Source organism: Camarhynchus parvulus, chromosome 5, assembly GCF_901933205.1.
Source record: "Camarhynchus parvulus chromosome 5, STF_HiC, whole genome shotgun sequence".
Lineage (NCBI taxonomy): Eukaryota > Metazoa > Chordata > Aves > Passeriformes > Thraupidae > Camarhynchus > Camarhynchus parvulus.
This window is the reverse complement of record NC_044575.1, coordinates 60,681,071-60,695,439: the sequence shown is the minus strand read 5'-3', so window position 1 is coordinate 60,695,439 and position 14,369 is coordinate 60,681,071. Positions and strand designations below refer to the sequence as shown.

The 14,369-nt window shown below is 48.3% G+C and overlaps 1 protein-coding gene across 2 annotated transcripts in view; it reads right to left on the bottom strand.

The window, feature by feature from the left end:
• The window catches only part of MDGA2 (MAM domain containing glycosylphosphatidylinositol anchor 2), a 222,433-nt gene that overhangs the window by 65,363 nt on the left and 142,701 nt on the right, over positions 1-14,369 (bottom strand). For both annotated transcript variants that reach the window (XM_030949844.1, XM_030949845.1), the window contains one exon: positions 5,390-5,683. In XM_030949844.1, the coding sequence (XP_030805704.1) occupies positions 5,390-5,683 (294 nt within the window). The remainder of the gene's footprint in view (positions 1-5,389; positions 5,684-14,369) is intronic.

Sequence of the window (14,369 nt, the reverse complement as noted above, 5' to 3'; positions counted from 1 at the left end):
AAGAAGCTGTGGCTGCTCCATCCCTGGAAGTGTTCAAGGTTGGATGGGGTTTGGAGCAACCAAAGCTCAGATCCTTCCTATTTTAAATATGGGTATGGAATATTTACACCTCTTCCCACTCATTTTTCCTTCTTACAAAACCATTTTTGTTTGGAAGACTCTTGGCTCCTGCCCTCAGACAGTGCAGGATTATCCTCTCCAAGACCAATTCCCAAAAAAACCCCAATATAAATAATTCCATTTTGCCTCCCTCAATAACGTCTCTGTTTATTTAGGTTCTGGAGCGCTCTGGTTTTTTTTGGAATTTCTGACAGGAAAGCCTGTCTGTGATAATAATTTTAATTTTAAAAAAATTAAAAAATTCAAATTATCTGGTTCTCATCTAAATTTTCCACAGCACCAGGGTTTGCATATTCATCACCTCCCTGGGTCACCAAACTCACGCTGCCCTTGACCTTGCTAAATGTCAAAAAGCTCCTGGGATTTCTCTTTCCTTATCCAGCCATCCGTGATTTCCCTATTTTTTCCCCTGCCTTGCTCCATGTGGATAAATTACACCCAAAGCCATCCTTGCCTCTGGGTTATTCTGAAATCAGCCTCCATCAGATGAGGATCTTAGAGAATAGATTTTGCTGTTTTACAGTTTTCTGGGAAGTTTCTGGACTGGGAATTAAGGAGCAGGGAATGATCCATAGGTTAAAAACCTCAACATGGGAATTATCCATCTGGAGTGCCTCAATCTCTCTGTATTTATATATAAAATAAATGCAGCAATAAATATCTCCACAGGAAGGTCCAAGCTTTAAGCTCAGCTTAGCAGCATCAACCTCTTCCATATCCTGAAAAACATCCTTTCAGGCAGGAAAGTGGAATTCATCAGATAACAACCAGCAGGGTGGAAAAAAAACACTTTGGAAAGCAAATCAAAATTATGAAAGCAACGGGAGCACCATTATTTCAATATTTTCAAGTTGTTAAGGTCATTACATCATTGGAAGAGAAGGGAAAAAATGGCTCAGAATTAAAAAAAATGGACCCTGTTCTAAACTTGTTTTTAGGCTGTCCTTTCTCCCACCACAAACAGCCCAAATTAAACCCAACTTTTATCTCCAGAGAAGGAATTCATTCAGAAAGTGATAAATGCACCAGCCTGGGAATGGATTGGGTTATGTAATATTTGTCCTGAATATTAATCAGCTTTTCCCACTCAAATCTTCAATCGTAAGGGGGAAAAAAAAAGATGTAAATAATATTAATATTAAATGCAAATTCTGCTTTCCTTCATCATTCCAGCCTGCCTAAGCAGAGATTTATAAGAGATTTGTTTTAAAATCCAGATATTTGCCCCACTTGATTTCTCAGATTCCTTGGTTATCCCTTTTTAATGAGTTTTCATAATTAAAATTTTATAATCTGGAAGATTTCACTCTTTGGGAGTTTCACCACACTCCTGATCTGCATTCACAAGACAATTCCATGAAGTTGGTAAATTCCCACAGGGATTGGCCACCCTACCTGTTCAAACATCTTCTCCTAATGACTTTCCTAAAACTCCAAGAGTTTTTAGCTCATTAATCCCAGTCCCATTTGGGATGGGGAACGCTTCCTTCTCGCACAACAATTTTTATTTCATTATTAATACAATATTTGCATATAAATATTTCATCAGGCAGATATTTCCAGAGCAGACCCAGCACATTCCTGAGCTGACAAATCGCCTTTCCAAGGCAGAAAAATTCCTTTTCCCATTCCCAGCTGCAAAGAAATTGAAAATCAAGGAAAGAGGACTCAGGGCTGGATTCTCCAGCTGATGGAAAATGAGAATAATGAATTTCTGCTGCTCCCCTCAGCACCTGAGATCATCCCTCACCCTCATCTTTCTCCTTAATTAGCTCTGTTCCATTCCCAGTCTAATCCCTGCAGGATGAGTCCCTTTTCCAGAATTACTTGGGATTTATTACCAAGGAAGAACGACACAAATAAAGCTGAGCTCCAGCAGAACAGGAAATTCTGGAACACCCCAATGTGGCCACCAAAGCTCTGCCAGCCAGGCTTCCATGAAGTATCTTGGATGTTTCAAGAGGCTTTCCAAGGGTTTGGAGATGGATGAATTTGGGAAGGGGTTTGGGCTCTAAATAGGATTTTATGGATTTCAGAAAGAAAAGGGAGCTGTGGAAAACAATCTCATCCTCACTGCTCGGATCACTTGGGAAGGGGCACGATGGAAACATTGCCTTAGGTGGCACCTGGTGGCACTTTGATGTCCCCTCCCTCTGCGACAGCTGGAAAAGTGGGGCTGGCAAATTGTCCCTGGGTTGGTCCCTGTCAGCCACCAGCAAGGTTTGATTTATTCCTTAAAAATTTATTTATCTGCAATTGCAGCTGGAAGATCATAAAATAGAATCCCAGAGTGGCTTGGGTTGGAATGGACATTAAACCCCACCCAGTGCCACCCCTGCCATGGCAGGGACACCTCCCACTGTCCCAGGGTGCCCCAGTGTCCAGCCTGGCCTTGGGCACTGCCAGGGATCCAGGGGCAGCCACAGCTGCTCTGGCAATTCCAGCCCAGCCAGGAATTCCCAATTCCCAATCTCCCATCCAACCGATGATGGGAAACCTCATCTTAGAGCAACCTGGGGCAGTGTGAGGGGTCCCTGCCCATGGAGGGGATTGGAATGGGAGAGGTTTGAAATTCCCTTCCAACCCAAACCATTCTGTGACTCCAGGATTTCCATTTTCCTAGGGAAATTTTAGGATTTAAGGTAAACACACACACAAAAATCTTAAACCACAATTCAAGGACAAACCATGAGCAAGACCGAAAATCCATAATTTTCCTGGAGAACTCCCAGGCTGGGATTCTGACATCACTGAGATGGGATAAAGGGATGGCAGCAGAAAAGAGAGGTGAGGAAAACAAAAAACTCATTAGATGAGGGGGTCAAATTAGAAATAAATCCTTTGTATTTGAATTCACTTTTCATTTTTCTTTAGCTTGACCCAACAGATGTGGCCTGGAGCAGTAATTCCACAGAAGGATTCGCCCTGTGGAACAGATTCCCAAGGAATGGGCACATTCCCAAGGCTGCAGAGGGTGGGATTGTTGGGGTGTCTGTGCAGGGCCAGGGGTTGGATTTGTGATCCTTTTGGGTCCCTTCCCACTCAGGACATTCCATAATTCCTTGAAAATAGATTAATTCACCACTTTTAGTGAGACAAGGTCCTGCTGTCACAAGGAGAACCTTCCCAAGAATGGAAATATTCTCACTCAGCACATCCACAGTGAAATCCACGAGTTATTCTCTAAATAAAAGCGTTCCATTAAAAATCTTTCCCCGCTCATCACTGCTGGAAGCATCCAGGATAAATATTCCCAAATTCTGAAAAGAACTGGTTTTTATGACAATTGGTTAAATGCCACCGTCGGTACAGAAACGCTGCTCAAGTCGTTGGGAACAAAAACTTTCCTCCCACAGGAAAAATAATCAAAGCTTTCCATAATTTTTCTCCATTCATCTCCAATTTGTCACTTGCCAGGATGTGAACAAAGGGAGCAGAATTCTAAACACGGAGAGATGAAAGGGAAAACGCCTGGAAATACCTGTTGAACTCCTACTTCTTGGAAGCATTTTCAGGTTGTGCCTCTTCTCTCAGAATTAGGAAAATTCTGCATCTCAAGCAGAATAAAACTGCATCAAAAGAGGGGGTTTGGCAGCAGGAAAAGGTGGGAAAATAACATCAACCCCAGCAAGGCATCCCCAGAATCTGAGTCAGCAGAGTCATCCCATGGGATCCCCCAGGAACTGCCTCAGGTCCTGAGGAAGTGGGAAGCTGTTGGAATTCCTCAGCCACAAATTTTTTACTTTTCTCAGCAAATTCATGCTAGAAAAAGGGAAAAAAATCTACTTCCCCCACTCCTTATTTAGAAGGATCAACACTCCACTGTTTCTGTGGTGGTTCTCATTCCCAGATTCACAGAATCCTGGGATCATTGAGGCTGGAAAAGAGCTCCAAGATCAGAGTCCCAGCTGTGCCCAATGCCCACCTTGTCCCAGCCCAGAGTTCTCAGTGCCACCTCCAGGGGACACCTGCAGGGATGGGCACTGCAACCCTCCCTGGGCAGTGCCAAGGCCTGAGCCCCCTTTCCATGGGGCAATTCCTGCTGTGCCCACCCTGAGCTGCCCTGGCCCAGCCTGAGGCCGTTCCCTCTGCTCCTGTCCCTGTTCCCTGGAGCAGAGCCCGACCCCCCCGGCTGTGCCCTCCTGGCAGGAGCTGTGCAGAGCCACAAGGGCCCCCTGAGCCTCCTTTGCTCCAGGAAAAAATGACTGAGCCAAGGACAGGAGGCACAGATCCCTCACTCTCAAGTTCCAGTGGGATGAACCCGCTCCTAACACAGCTGACCCCACAACTAAGAGAAATCCACAGGGGGAGAAGATTCCGTCCTCCCTTCATCCTCAACTTTGGGATTTAAAGCTGGAGCAGCAGGAAAAAGCTGGGGTGGAAGTCCTGCAGATCCCAGCCATGTAATCAATGCATCCATGATCTGTTACAAAGCAGAGCCAGGAAAAACAAATCAGTTGCTTGTCAGCACTGAGGACATGTGAGGAGCAGCTCTTCCCTGGAGGCCTCAAAAGAGGTCACTTGTGCTGAGCACAGAGCGCTCCTAAAAAGCCAAGTGACAGAAGATTGGGGCGTCTGAAAGTGGAATAAATGAGGGCTGCACTTCATAAAGCACCCAAATTAAGTCCTGACAGAGCAGCAGAGGCAGGGAAGTCACTCAGCCCAAAGAATGGCTCATTATCCCCCTGTTATTCCCCAGAAGCCACCTCAAACCAGGCTTTCCGTGCTCTGACAACAAACACCACACATTTCCAAAATAAAAAATAACCGATTCCCCCCTTTTTCCCTCCCCATTCCCGAGGCTGGCTGAGCAGAGCAGAGCAGGCTGGATCTGGATGCGGATCAGCTCCCAGGGAAGAGCTCTTGCCCTCCTTTTCCCCTCCTTGTTTTACACAGCAGCAACAAATGAGCTCAGGATCAGCTCAACATTTAGAGAAATATGTGCTCCCATCTCATCTGCTAGTTCGTGTGTCAAGGAATTCAAAGCTGTGGGGAAAATAATGATTGCCTCACACTTGGTTGGGGTTTTTTTTGTTTTGTTTTGTTTTTCCTGTTTTTTTTTTTTTTACCAGAAATGAGATTCCTATGTCATTTTTACTTCCACATTTACAAGGAATTCATGGATTCAGGGAACTACAGAGACAAACAACCCCACATCAAATATGTAACAGCCATAAGACTCTTGCCGCTGTTTGTTTAGGTGAGGAATAAATCAGCTTTTTCTCGGCACAACAAAGAGAAAACTGAGGGAAACCGAGGCTTTACTCACACTGCACGATGAGCTGCACCAAGGCCTCTCTGGGTTTGACATTGAACCCGTTGTACTGGCTGGTCTGGCACCGGTAGGTCCCGCTCATTTCCCGGGAAACGTTGACGATCCGCAGGATCCCGTCGTAGCTCTCGGTCTGCAGGGCCCCGTCGGGCATGGCCACCTCCTTGTCAGCCCGTGACCACAGGATGATGGGCTTGGGCTTCCCTGTCACCTGGCACTGCAGCTCGATGGTGTCCCCTTCCCGCGTCACCAGTGGGGACTTCTCCTGAGGCACCGTCAGGTTGGGGGGCACTGGGAAGGGGAGAGCAGAGGGGTCAGCAATCGGGCACCAGGCATGGATTTCCTGCTCAGGATCATCCATGGGAAAGGGGATTTATCTGTGATGGTTGTCACAAGGGTTTTTGGGTGAAGGAAGAGATGAGATCCTTGACTCCATTACCAGAAGGCTTGATTTATTATTTTATGATGTATATATACTACATTATAACTATACTACAAAGAAAAAGCAGGAGAGCTTTTCAGAAGCTTGCTCAGCTAAGAATAGAAAAGTAAAGAATGATAACAAACCCCGCTCTCTCGGACTGTGTCTGAGCGAGCCCAGTTCTGGATTGGCCATTATCTCCAAACATCCAAGCTGGGCCAATCCAGATGGACCTGTTGCATTCCACAGCAGCAGATAACCTATTGTTTACATCTTGCTGCTGAGCTTCTCAGCTTCAGCAGGAAAAATCCTGAGAGAGGATTTTTCATAAAAGAAATGTCTGTGACAGATTTATCCGCAGCAATGTGTGGGTTGTGCTCTTTGGAAGCTCCCACATTTGTTTCTCAGCAGCCTGGAGAGCCTCAGAGGAGAATTCCCAGCCCTGATATGACACTTGTGCCATCCCAGTGCTCCCATCGCCCTCCCACCATTGCTCACTCCCCCACTGCCAGTTCTGCTTCCCTTTAAAGGGTCGTTTGGCACTAAATCCCTTTTTTTATAACAGGATGGCAGCTGATTTTTTTATCATGGATAAATGGCTATGGATGAGGAAGGATTGTGGCAACTGATACATCACCTCAGAATTGGAGGCCGGACCCCAAAATGCAGCTGGGGTCTGCCAAGGGGGGTTCATCCAAGTGGTGTTTATTCCATGGGGACTGGCATTAACAATCCCAAAAGGCACACTGGAATTATTTCCAGCAGGAGTTGGGCAGCCCATGGAGAAGGAGCACCTCACAGTGAGCAGGTGATGGCCAAGGACACCAAGGATGTGGATGTGGGGGAGCAAATCCAGAGGAACCCATGGAGCTGCTCCAAGGGCTGGATCTGCTCTGGAGCCAGGCTGGGAGAGCTGGGAATGCTCCCCTGGAGAGGAGAAGGCTCCAGGGAGAGCTCAGAGCCCCTGGCAGGGCCTGAAGGGGCTCCAGGAGAGCTGGAGAGGGCCTGGGGACAAGGCATGGAGGGACAGGAGCCAGGGAATGGCTCCCAGTGCCAGAGGGCAGGGATGGATGGGAGATTGGAAATTGGGAATTCCTGGCTGGGCTGGAATTGCCAGAGCAGCTGTGGCTGCCCCTGGATCCCTGGCAGTGCCCAAGGCCAGGCTGGACATTGGGGCACCCTGGGAGGTGTCCAGCCTTGTTTGGAAAACACTTGGAATGCTGTGGTGTGGGTGGAGAGATGGAAAATCCTGATTTAAATACTGCCCACCCTCCTTTTCCTTTGGTGCCACCTGAAAACTCATCTTTCCTGATGGATCTCCTGTCCTGAAGCAAGGACAGACATTCCCTGTGGGAACACAGCCCCTCCAGGAGCTTTCCGTCTCCTCCCTGTCCTTCCCTCAGCTCCTTTCCTGGAATGCCAGGCCTGCCAAAACCCAGCCTGCACCTCCCTCCTGTCTGCAGGAAAAATATTCCGAAGAGATTTCCAACCCCCAAGGGACAGAAACAACAAACTCGTCCCAGTGAGAAGCAATTCCAGCTTTCCCCGAGATCTGCTCCCTGCCTCCAGCCCTGACAAGCCTGGTAGGAATCAGAGTTGAAATCTGGGGCTTTCACAGGAACCAAAGTGCTGCTTTCAGCTGTTTTGAAGGCTTTAATAGCTCCCGTCAGGTGAGACAGGCAGACATGGGAAGAGCTTTTTCCACAGCGAATGGAAGGAAAAATTATTTTATACTTAAAAAAAAAATTAGGAAAAATTAAAAAGAAATAAACAACAGCTGCTTAATAGAACATTTCCAATACTAATAAAACATGATTAATTCTCAGTTATGTGGTTTTGTGCCACAGCAGGTTCTGAGCACAAGAAAATTCCCAGGGGAGATGGAGCACTGTGAAATCATGGACCAAAGTGGGAGAAAGGTGCTGTTCCAAGAAGAAAAATACAGTTTATAGGGAAAGGTGCCTGCCTGCAGCCAGGATTTTCCAGCTCCCCTGGCTTGTGTCTTCTCAGTTGAGAGCAAATATGACAGAGGCCTGTGTGGATCAGGAAAAATCCTGGATTTGTCCTTTCCCAGCCTGTGCACTGGATCTGCTCCTGGCTGGGACTGGTGGGATCCAGGCCTTTCCCAGCTGGATGGATGCTGGAGGCTCCTCAGGCTTCCCTGGGAATCTCAGCCTGCCCTGGCTCAGGGATTCACTGCCCTCCAGAGCTGAGGGGTCACTGGGATGAGATCCCTGATCCCAATATCCTGAGGGAAAAGCCCTGGGCCAGCCCACCCAGCTCTGCTGCAGCCCCAGCTGGGGCCAGGCTGGGAATTGTCCCTCTGGGAATTGTCCCTGTGGAGCTATCCCTGGATAGGTGGTGCTGGCAGCCTCTTCCAGATCCCAACATCTCCAGGCTGTGTGAGAGCAAAGGGTGAGCAAAAAGTTATCCCATCCCAGTCTGGGAATACAATCCCAGCCTGGGAATGCAATCCCAGTCTGAGCTATCCAATCCCAGTCTGAGCTATCCAATCTCAGCCTGGGAATGCAATCCGAGTCTGAGTTATCCAATCCCAACCTGAGAATCCAATTCCAGTCTGGGAATCCAATCCCAGTCTGAGCTACCCAATCCCAACCAGGGCATCCAATTCCAGTCTGAGCTATCCAATCCCAGCCTGGGAATCCAATCCCAGTCTGAGCTATCTAATTCCAGCCTGAGAATCCAATTCCAGTCTGGGAATCCAATTCCCAGCCTGGGAATCCAATCCCAGTCGGAGCTATCCAATCCCAGCCTGGGAATCCAATCCCAGTCGGAGCTATCCAATCCCAACCTGGGAATCCGCCATTCCAGCTGGGACAAGGTGGGGAACTTGGGAAAAACACAGGAAGCACGCCCATGTTTGGAGGGGGTGGGAAAGCAGATCCACAACAAAAATCCCCTGTGCAAGTGCAATCATTCCCCCTCTTTTCCCACCGTTTTTTCCTGAAAAAGCAGAGATAGCAGCACAGCAGAAAAAGCTGCACCTTGCTGAGATAAGGAGCAGCACCACGAGGGTGGTGACAGCTGATAAGGAAGGCTCTGTCAGTGTCCCAGATGGAAAGATCCCTCCAATCCCTGACTCCTCATCTCCCGTGGCATTTTGCAGTGCCTGTCACTGCCAAGCAGCTGAGAGCTCGTTACGGTTCCCAGGATTTATTCCTGCTCTTCCTGGAAGCAGCAGAGGGGACAGGAGAGACAAGGCCATCCATTAGGATGAAGAATTCCAGGGGCAATGCCATCAATCCAAAGCCTGGCTGCAGCTCTGGGTCACTTTTGAGTAACAGTGAGGCCCTACCAAGAATTTCTCTGTACCTCACCCCATTTATGGCTCCAGCTCCCTGAAATTCAGACCCTCTAATTAGGGAGATTCTCCACTCTCTAATTATAGGGAGAAGAAGTTCCAAATCTTTGCTCAGGGATGAAGAATTCCATGGACAATGCCATCAATCCAAGCCTGGTTGCACCTCTGATCACATTTGAGGAACAGTGAGGTCCCACCAAGAATTTCTCTGGCCCCCACCCCATTTATGGCTCCAGCTCCCTCAAATTAAGACCCTCTAATTAGGGAGATTATCCACTCTCTAATTATAGGGAGAAGAAGTCCCAAATCTTTGCTCAGGGATGAAGAATTCCATGGACAATGCCATCAATCCAAGCCTGGCTGTACCTCTGGGTCACGTTTGAGGAACAGTGACCAAAGCAATGAGGTCCCGCCAAGAATTGTTTGCTCCCCACCCCATTTATTGTCCCAGCTCCCCCAAATTTAGACCCTCTAATTAGGGGGATTCTCCACTCTCTAATTAAGGAGAGAAAAAGCCCAGACCTTTGCGCAGGAGGGTTTTTGGCAGGGTTTCCCCTTTCCAGCCCAGCTATTTGTTGTCACAACCTCACAGGTATTTAATTATCTCTGAGCTGTCTGTTCCACTGGCAAATGTAGCTGGAAATAGCAACAGGCTGGAAAACAAATCCCTGTTTTTGGGGGTGACACAGCAGGCACTGGCAGCCTGGGCACGTGGGATTTGTCTCCGTGAGCAACCCGCCTCAAAAGGATTGAGGAGAAAATAAAACCTGGATGGGTTTTTTTTCCCCCAAAGATTTTGGGAGACCCCAGAGCAGGGAATGGGGAGTCTGGGTGAGCAAGGTTAGGAGCAGGGAACCATGGAATTGTTCAGGTTGGAAAATCCTCTGAGATCATTGAGTCCAACTGTTCCATGGCCACCACTGCCCCAAGTGCCACATCCAGAGGGATTTTAAATTCCACCAGGGATGGGGACTTCACCCCTGCCTAGGGCTGGAGAACCCTTTCCAGGCAGGAATTCTCCCTGATACCCAACTAAACCCTTTCCAGGCAGGAAAGGAATTCTCCCTGACATCCAACTAAACCCTTTCCAGGCAGGAATTTTCCCTGATATCCAAATAAACCCTTTCCAAGCAGGAATTCTCCCTCATACCCAACTAAACCTTTTCCAAGCAGGAATTCTCCCTCATACCCAACTAACCCTTTCCAGGCAGGAATTCTCCCTGATACACAACTAAACCCTTTCCAGGCACAATTTGAAGCCGTTTCTTCTCTTTCCACCACTTGTGCAAGGTTGAGCAGGCAAAGGCGGCTCCAGGGGCCCAAATCCAGGAGGAACGGAGCATGGATGAACCAAGGGTGTGCCAGCCAAGGTGCTGCCGGTGGGGTGGGCAGCAAGGGGTGCCAGGCAGGTGCCACCAGGCAGTCACCAGCTGTGCCAGCTGCTGTCTCCCAGCAGGTGCTGCTGTGGCACAAGGAGAGCCCTGGAGGGCTCAGCCTCTTCCCGAGGGCTCCTGCAGCTCCAGAGGCTGCTCCGAGGAAAGGGCAGCTCTGCCCCTGCTTTGAGAAATGGAAAGGTACCCAAATCCTAGGTGGAAACAAGAAATGTTCCCTCATTCCTGCAGTCCACTGCCTGGGAAAAGGACAAATTCATGATTTTCCTGATCCTAAGCAGAAACAACAAATGTTCCCTTATTGCTGCACCAAGGGGTTCTAAAATAAATTCACGCTCTCAGCAGTTTCCTGAAGTGGAGTGTGACACCGGGAGAACATAAAGCTTTGGTGACACTTGGAAAAGTGACACCACCTGGAGAACAAAAGGCTTTGGTGACAGAGGACAAAAAGCTTTGGTGACACCCAGAGAACAAAAGGCTTTGGTGACACTCGGAGGAAAAAAAGCTTTGGTGACACTTGGAGATCAAAACTTGGAGAGCAAAAAGCTTTGGTGACACTCGGGGGACAAAAAGCTTTGGTGACACCTGGAGAACAAAGAGCCTTGGTGACACCTGGAGAACAAAGAGCCTTGGTGACACTTGGGTAGCACCGATTTAAAGCCACGCTGTCACCCTGTGAGTGGGCAGTGGCCCGTGGTGAGCAGGTTCTGCTGATCTGTGTCCAATTCTGGTTTTAAATAAAATATCTGAGACAACTCAGCCTCCCTGAGCTGCTGATCCAGCACGAGGTGAGGTGGCAGGAGGTCACTGCTCTCCTGTCCTCTGATTCTTTGTTCTGCTCTCCAGACAGACATTCCTGCTGCTGGAGAGAGTAAAACCAGACAGGAACTCTTCCAGCTGCTCTCCTGTGGCAGTTCCAGTGCAATTCCAGAGGATCCATGATCCAGCATGGTCTCAAGGAGAACGGGGACAGGACAAGACAGCTATTTCTGAGAAAAAAAAAAAAAAAACACCAAAATTCCTGAGCCTAATATGTTTATTCCTTGTGTATTCAGGGTGTTGTTAGTTCTACTCGAGCTCTCTGAAGTCCTGATGGATCAAATTCCAGCTTAATTAACGGATCAGACAGATTAATTAAATGCCAGAGAGCCGTTGGCAGAGGCAAGAAGCTGCAGACAGAGAAATCCTTCAGCGGCGCTCTGATCCCATTAAAACCTCCCTGCCCATGGAGGCTGGACAGGCTCTCAAAACAATTCCATTATTTCCATGATTCCAGCACAATCAGAGGGGGACAAGGAGCCCCCACAAGTGGTGGCCTCACAACTGCTGAGCTCTTCCCTGGGGATTTTGGGGGTTGCTGTCACTCTGCGTCCTTGGGAACCTTCAGGAAAACATTTCCTTGGAGCAATCCCTGTCAGCGACAGTGAAAAATCCTGCGATAATGTGGCCAGGCTGCTCCTTATGGATTCACCCTGATAATTAGGATCAAGCATGGCAAAGGAGTGTTTGAGCAGCACATCATGAAATCATCCAAAACTGGAGATCACCCAGAGAGAATCTCCCCAAGGAGCTGTTGGAATTGCCATTATCCAAGGAATTCAAGCCCAGCCTGGCTCAGGAATATTGAGGGATCCACGCTGTGCCGGCTGGAAGGGAGAACAAAGTTATTTGTGTGTCCTACTTGTGCAATATTTATGAATTTGAAGGGCTGAGTGGCCAGGATTAATCATCCTGTGCCTGAGAGCTGCAGTTTGGGCCCAGCTCATGATTCATGCCCTGACGTGATGCCGGAGTTAAGACAGGGCTGAGCCGGGGCACAAAATAGATTTGAGCAAGATCATTCCACCCAGGAAGGGCAGCGAGGGATAATTATTCCTGAGGGATAATTACGCTGCTTCTGTCTGTAAACAGAGGCTGGAACTGCTCAGCTGCTCTGATTTTTTGGGAGAAATGTTGGGGAACACCGAGGAGCTGCTGCTGGAAGGGACCCAGAGGTGAGAGAAGAGCCCGGGGGGAGATTTGCTGAGCCAGGAAAATGATTGGAAAAGCAGCTGAAGCCAAGAAAACTTAGGAGAATTTCCTTTACCCTTTCATCCCCATGGAAGAGGGTCCATCAAGGCCCTGGTGTGGAAGGGAAATGGAGCGGCCTGTCAGGAATTCCTGGCTGGATTTCACAGGTGCTTTCCTATCATTCCAGCTCCTGTGTCCCCTCAGGCAATGTCCCAATTCCAAAGGGGAAATTCCATGTTTTCTGGAGCACAAACCACTCCTAACTGCACATGAGGACACAATATCCACCATGGATTTTGTGGAATCACAGAAGCCTTTAAATTGGAAAAGCCCTCCAAGATCACCAAGTCCAACCATCAACCAGCACCACGGTCACCTCCAACCCATGGCCCCAGGTGCCACATGCACACATTTTTTGAACATTTCCGGGGAAGGGAACTCCCCTGAACAGCCTTTCCATCCTTTCTGAGAAGGAATTTTCCCTAAAATCCAATTTAAGCCACCTCTGAGGCCATTTCCTCTCACTCTGAAGTGATGACGAGGCCTGGGACAAAGGCTCCAATCCTGAGGGTTGGGATGATCCTGATTTTTGGACAAAAATTCTGCTCAGGCAGGGAAATAATTCCAAGATCAGTGCTTGGAACACAGCACTAAAGCCCCAAACCACCACCTTGCTCTGCAGCCAGAGGAAAGAGGAACATTTAAAACCCAGAACATGCAGAGCCAGCGGGAAATTAGGGAAATGAATTCCAGTGTTTTTGCAGGAGCCGTGCTGAGGAGCATCCATGGATGAGGAGAACCATGGGATGAGGAGTCCATCCGCAGCCCTCTGGAGGAGAACAAAGGGACTCAGCCTCACAGGGGTGTCAGCTCCCAGAAATCCTGCTGGAGTCAATCCATGGATGGTGGATTTTTCCTCCTGATTCCCCAAGGGATTGTGAGCAGGACAGAAGGGCCTCCCAAGGATGGAATCAACAAGAAAAGCTCTGCACATTAAGCATGAAACCAGAACCATAAAAGACAGAGATTTGTAACAAAATGCAACGTTTTCCTGTCCCTTCTGCTCCCTGCTCCTTCCCAAGATAAATCCCAAGGATAACAGCTCACCAAAGCCATCCATTTGCTGCAATAACCAAAGGCCTCTGCCATCAATGACCGCGCTGGATGGTGCTTAAGGTTTACAAATATCTCAATTAGCCACTAATTACCTCCCAAACCCCACATCCTCGTTATGCAAGGCCTGTGATTCCAATAAACATTTGGAGCTGGAATCAAGGTCTCTTTTATGTCTCATCAAAGCAGGAACAGGATGACCAGAGGAGTCCTGGGGCACCACCGGATCAAGGCTGCAGGTCCTGGAACAGCAGCCCGGAGCTTTAATTAATTCATTATTTAATGGAGAGCTGATTAGCTTGACAGGGAAGCCCTTTTCATATTGCAGAGCCTCACACGGAGCAGCTCTCCAGGAATTTCTCTGCCTGGATGTAGCAGAACTTCTGGAAAGCCAAATTTATCCCTGGAAGTGTTGGAGCAACCTGGGATAGCGGAAGGTGGCCCTTCCAACCCAAACAGCTCCATGATTCCATGATTCCATAATTCTGTGATTTCATAATTCCATGATTCCATAATTCTCTAATTCCATAATTCCATGGTTCCATAATGTTCTGATTCCACAATTCCATGATTCCATGAGATCTGGAGGCCTCCAGGCCGCCGTGTGTTCATCCAAAGTCCGCGTCCCGCTCCGGGATGTTCCCATCCTGAGGTGGTACAAGCTCAGCACATCCTCAGGGCCATCCCAAGGGCAGGAATTTGTCTGATGTTTTTCCATGT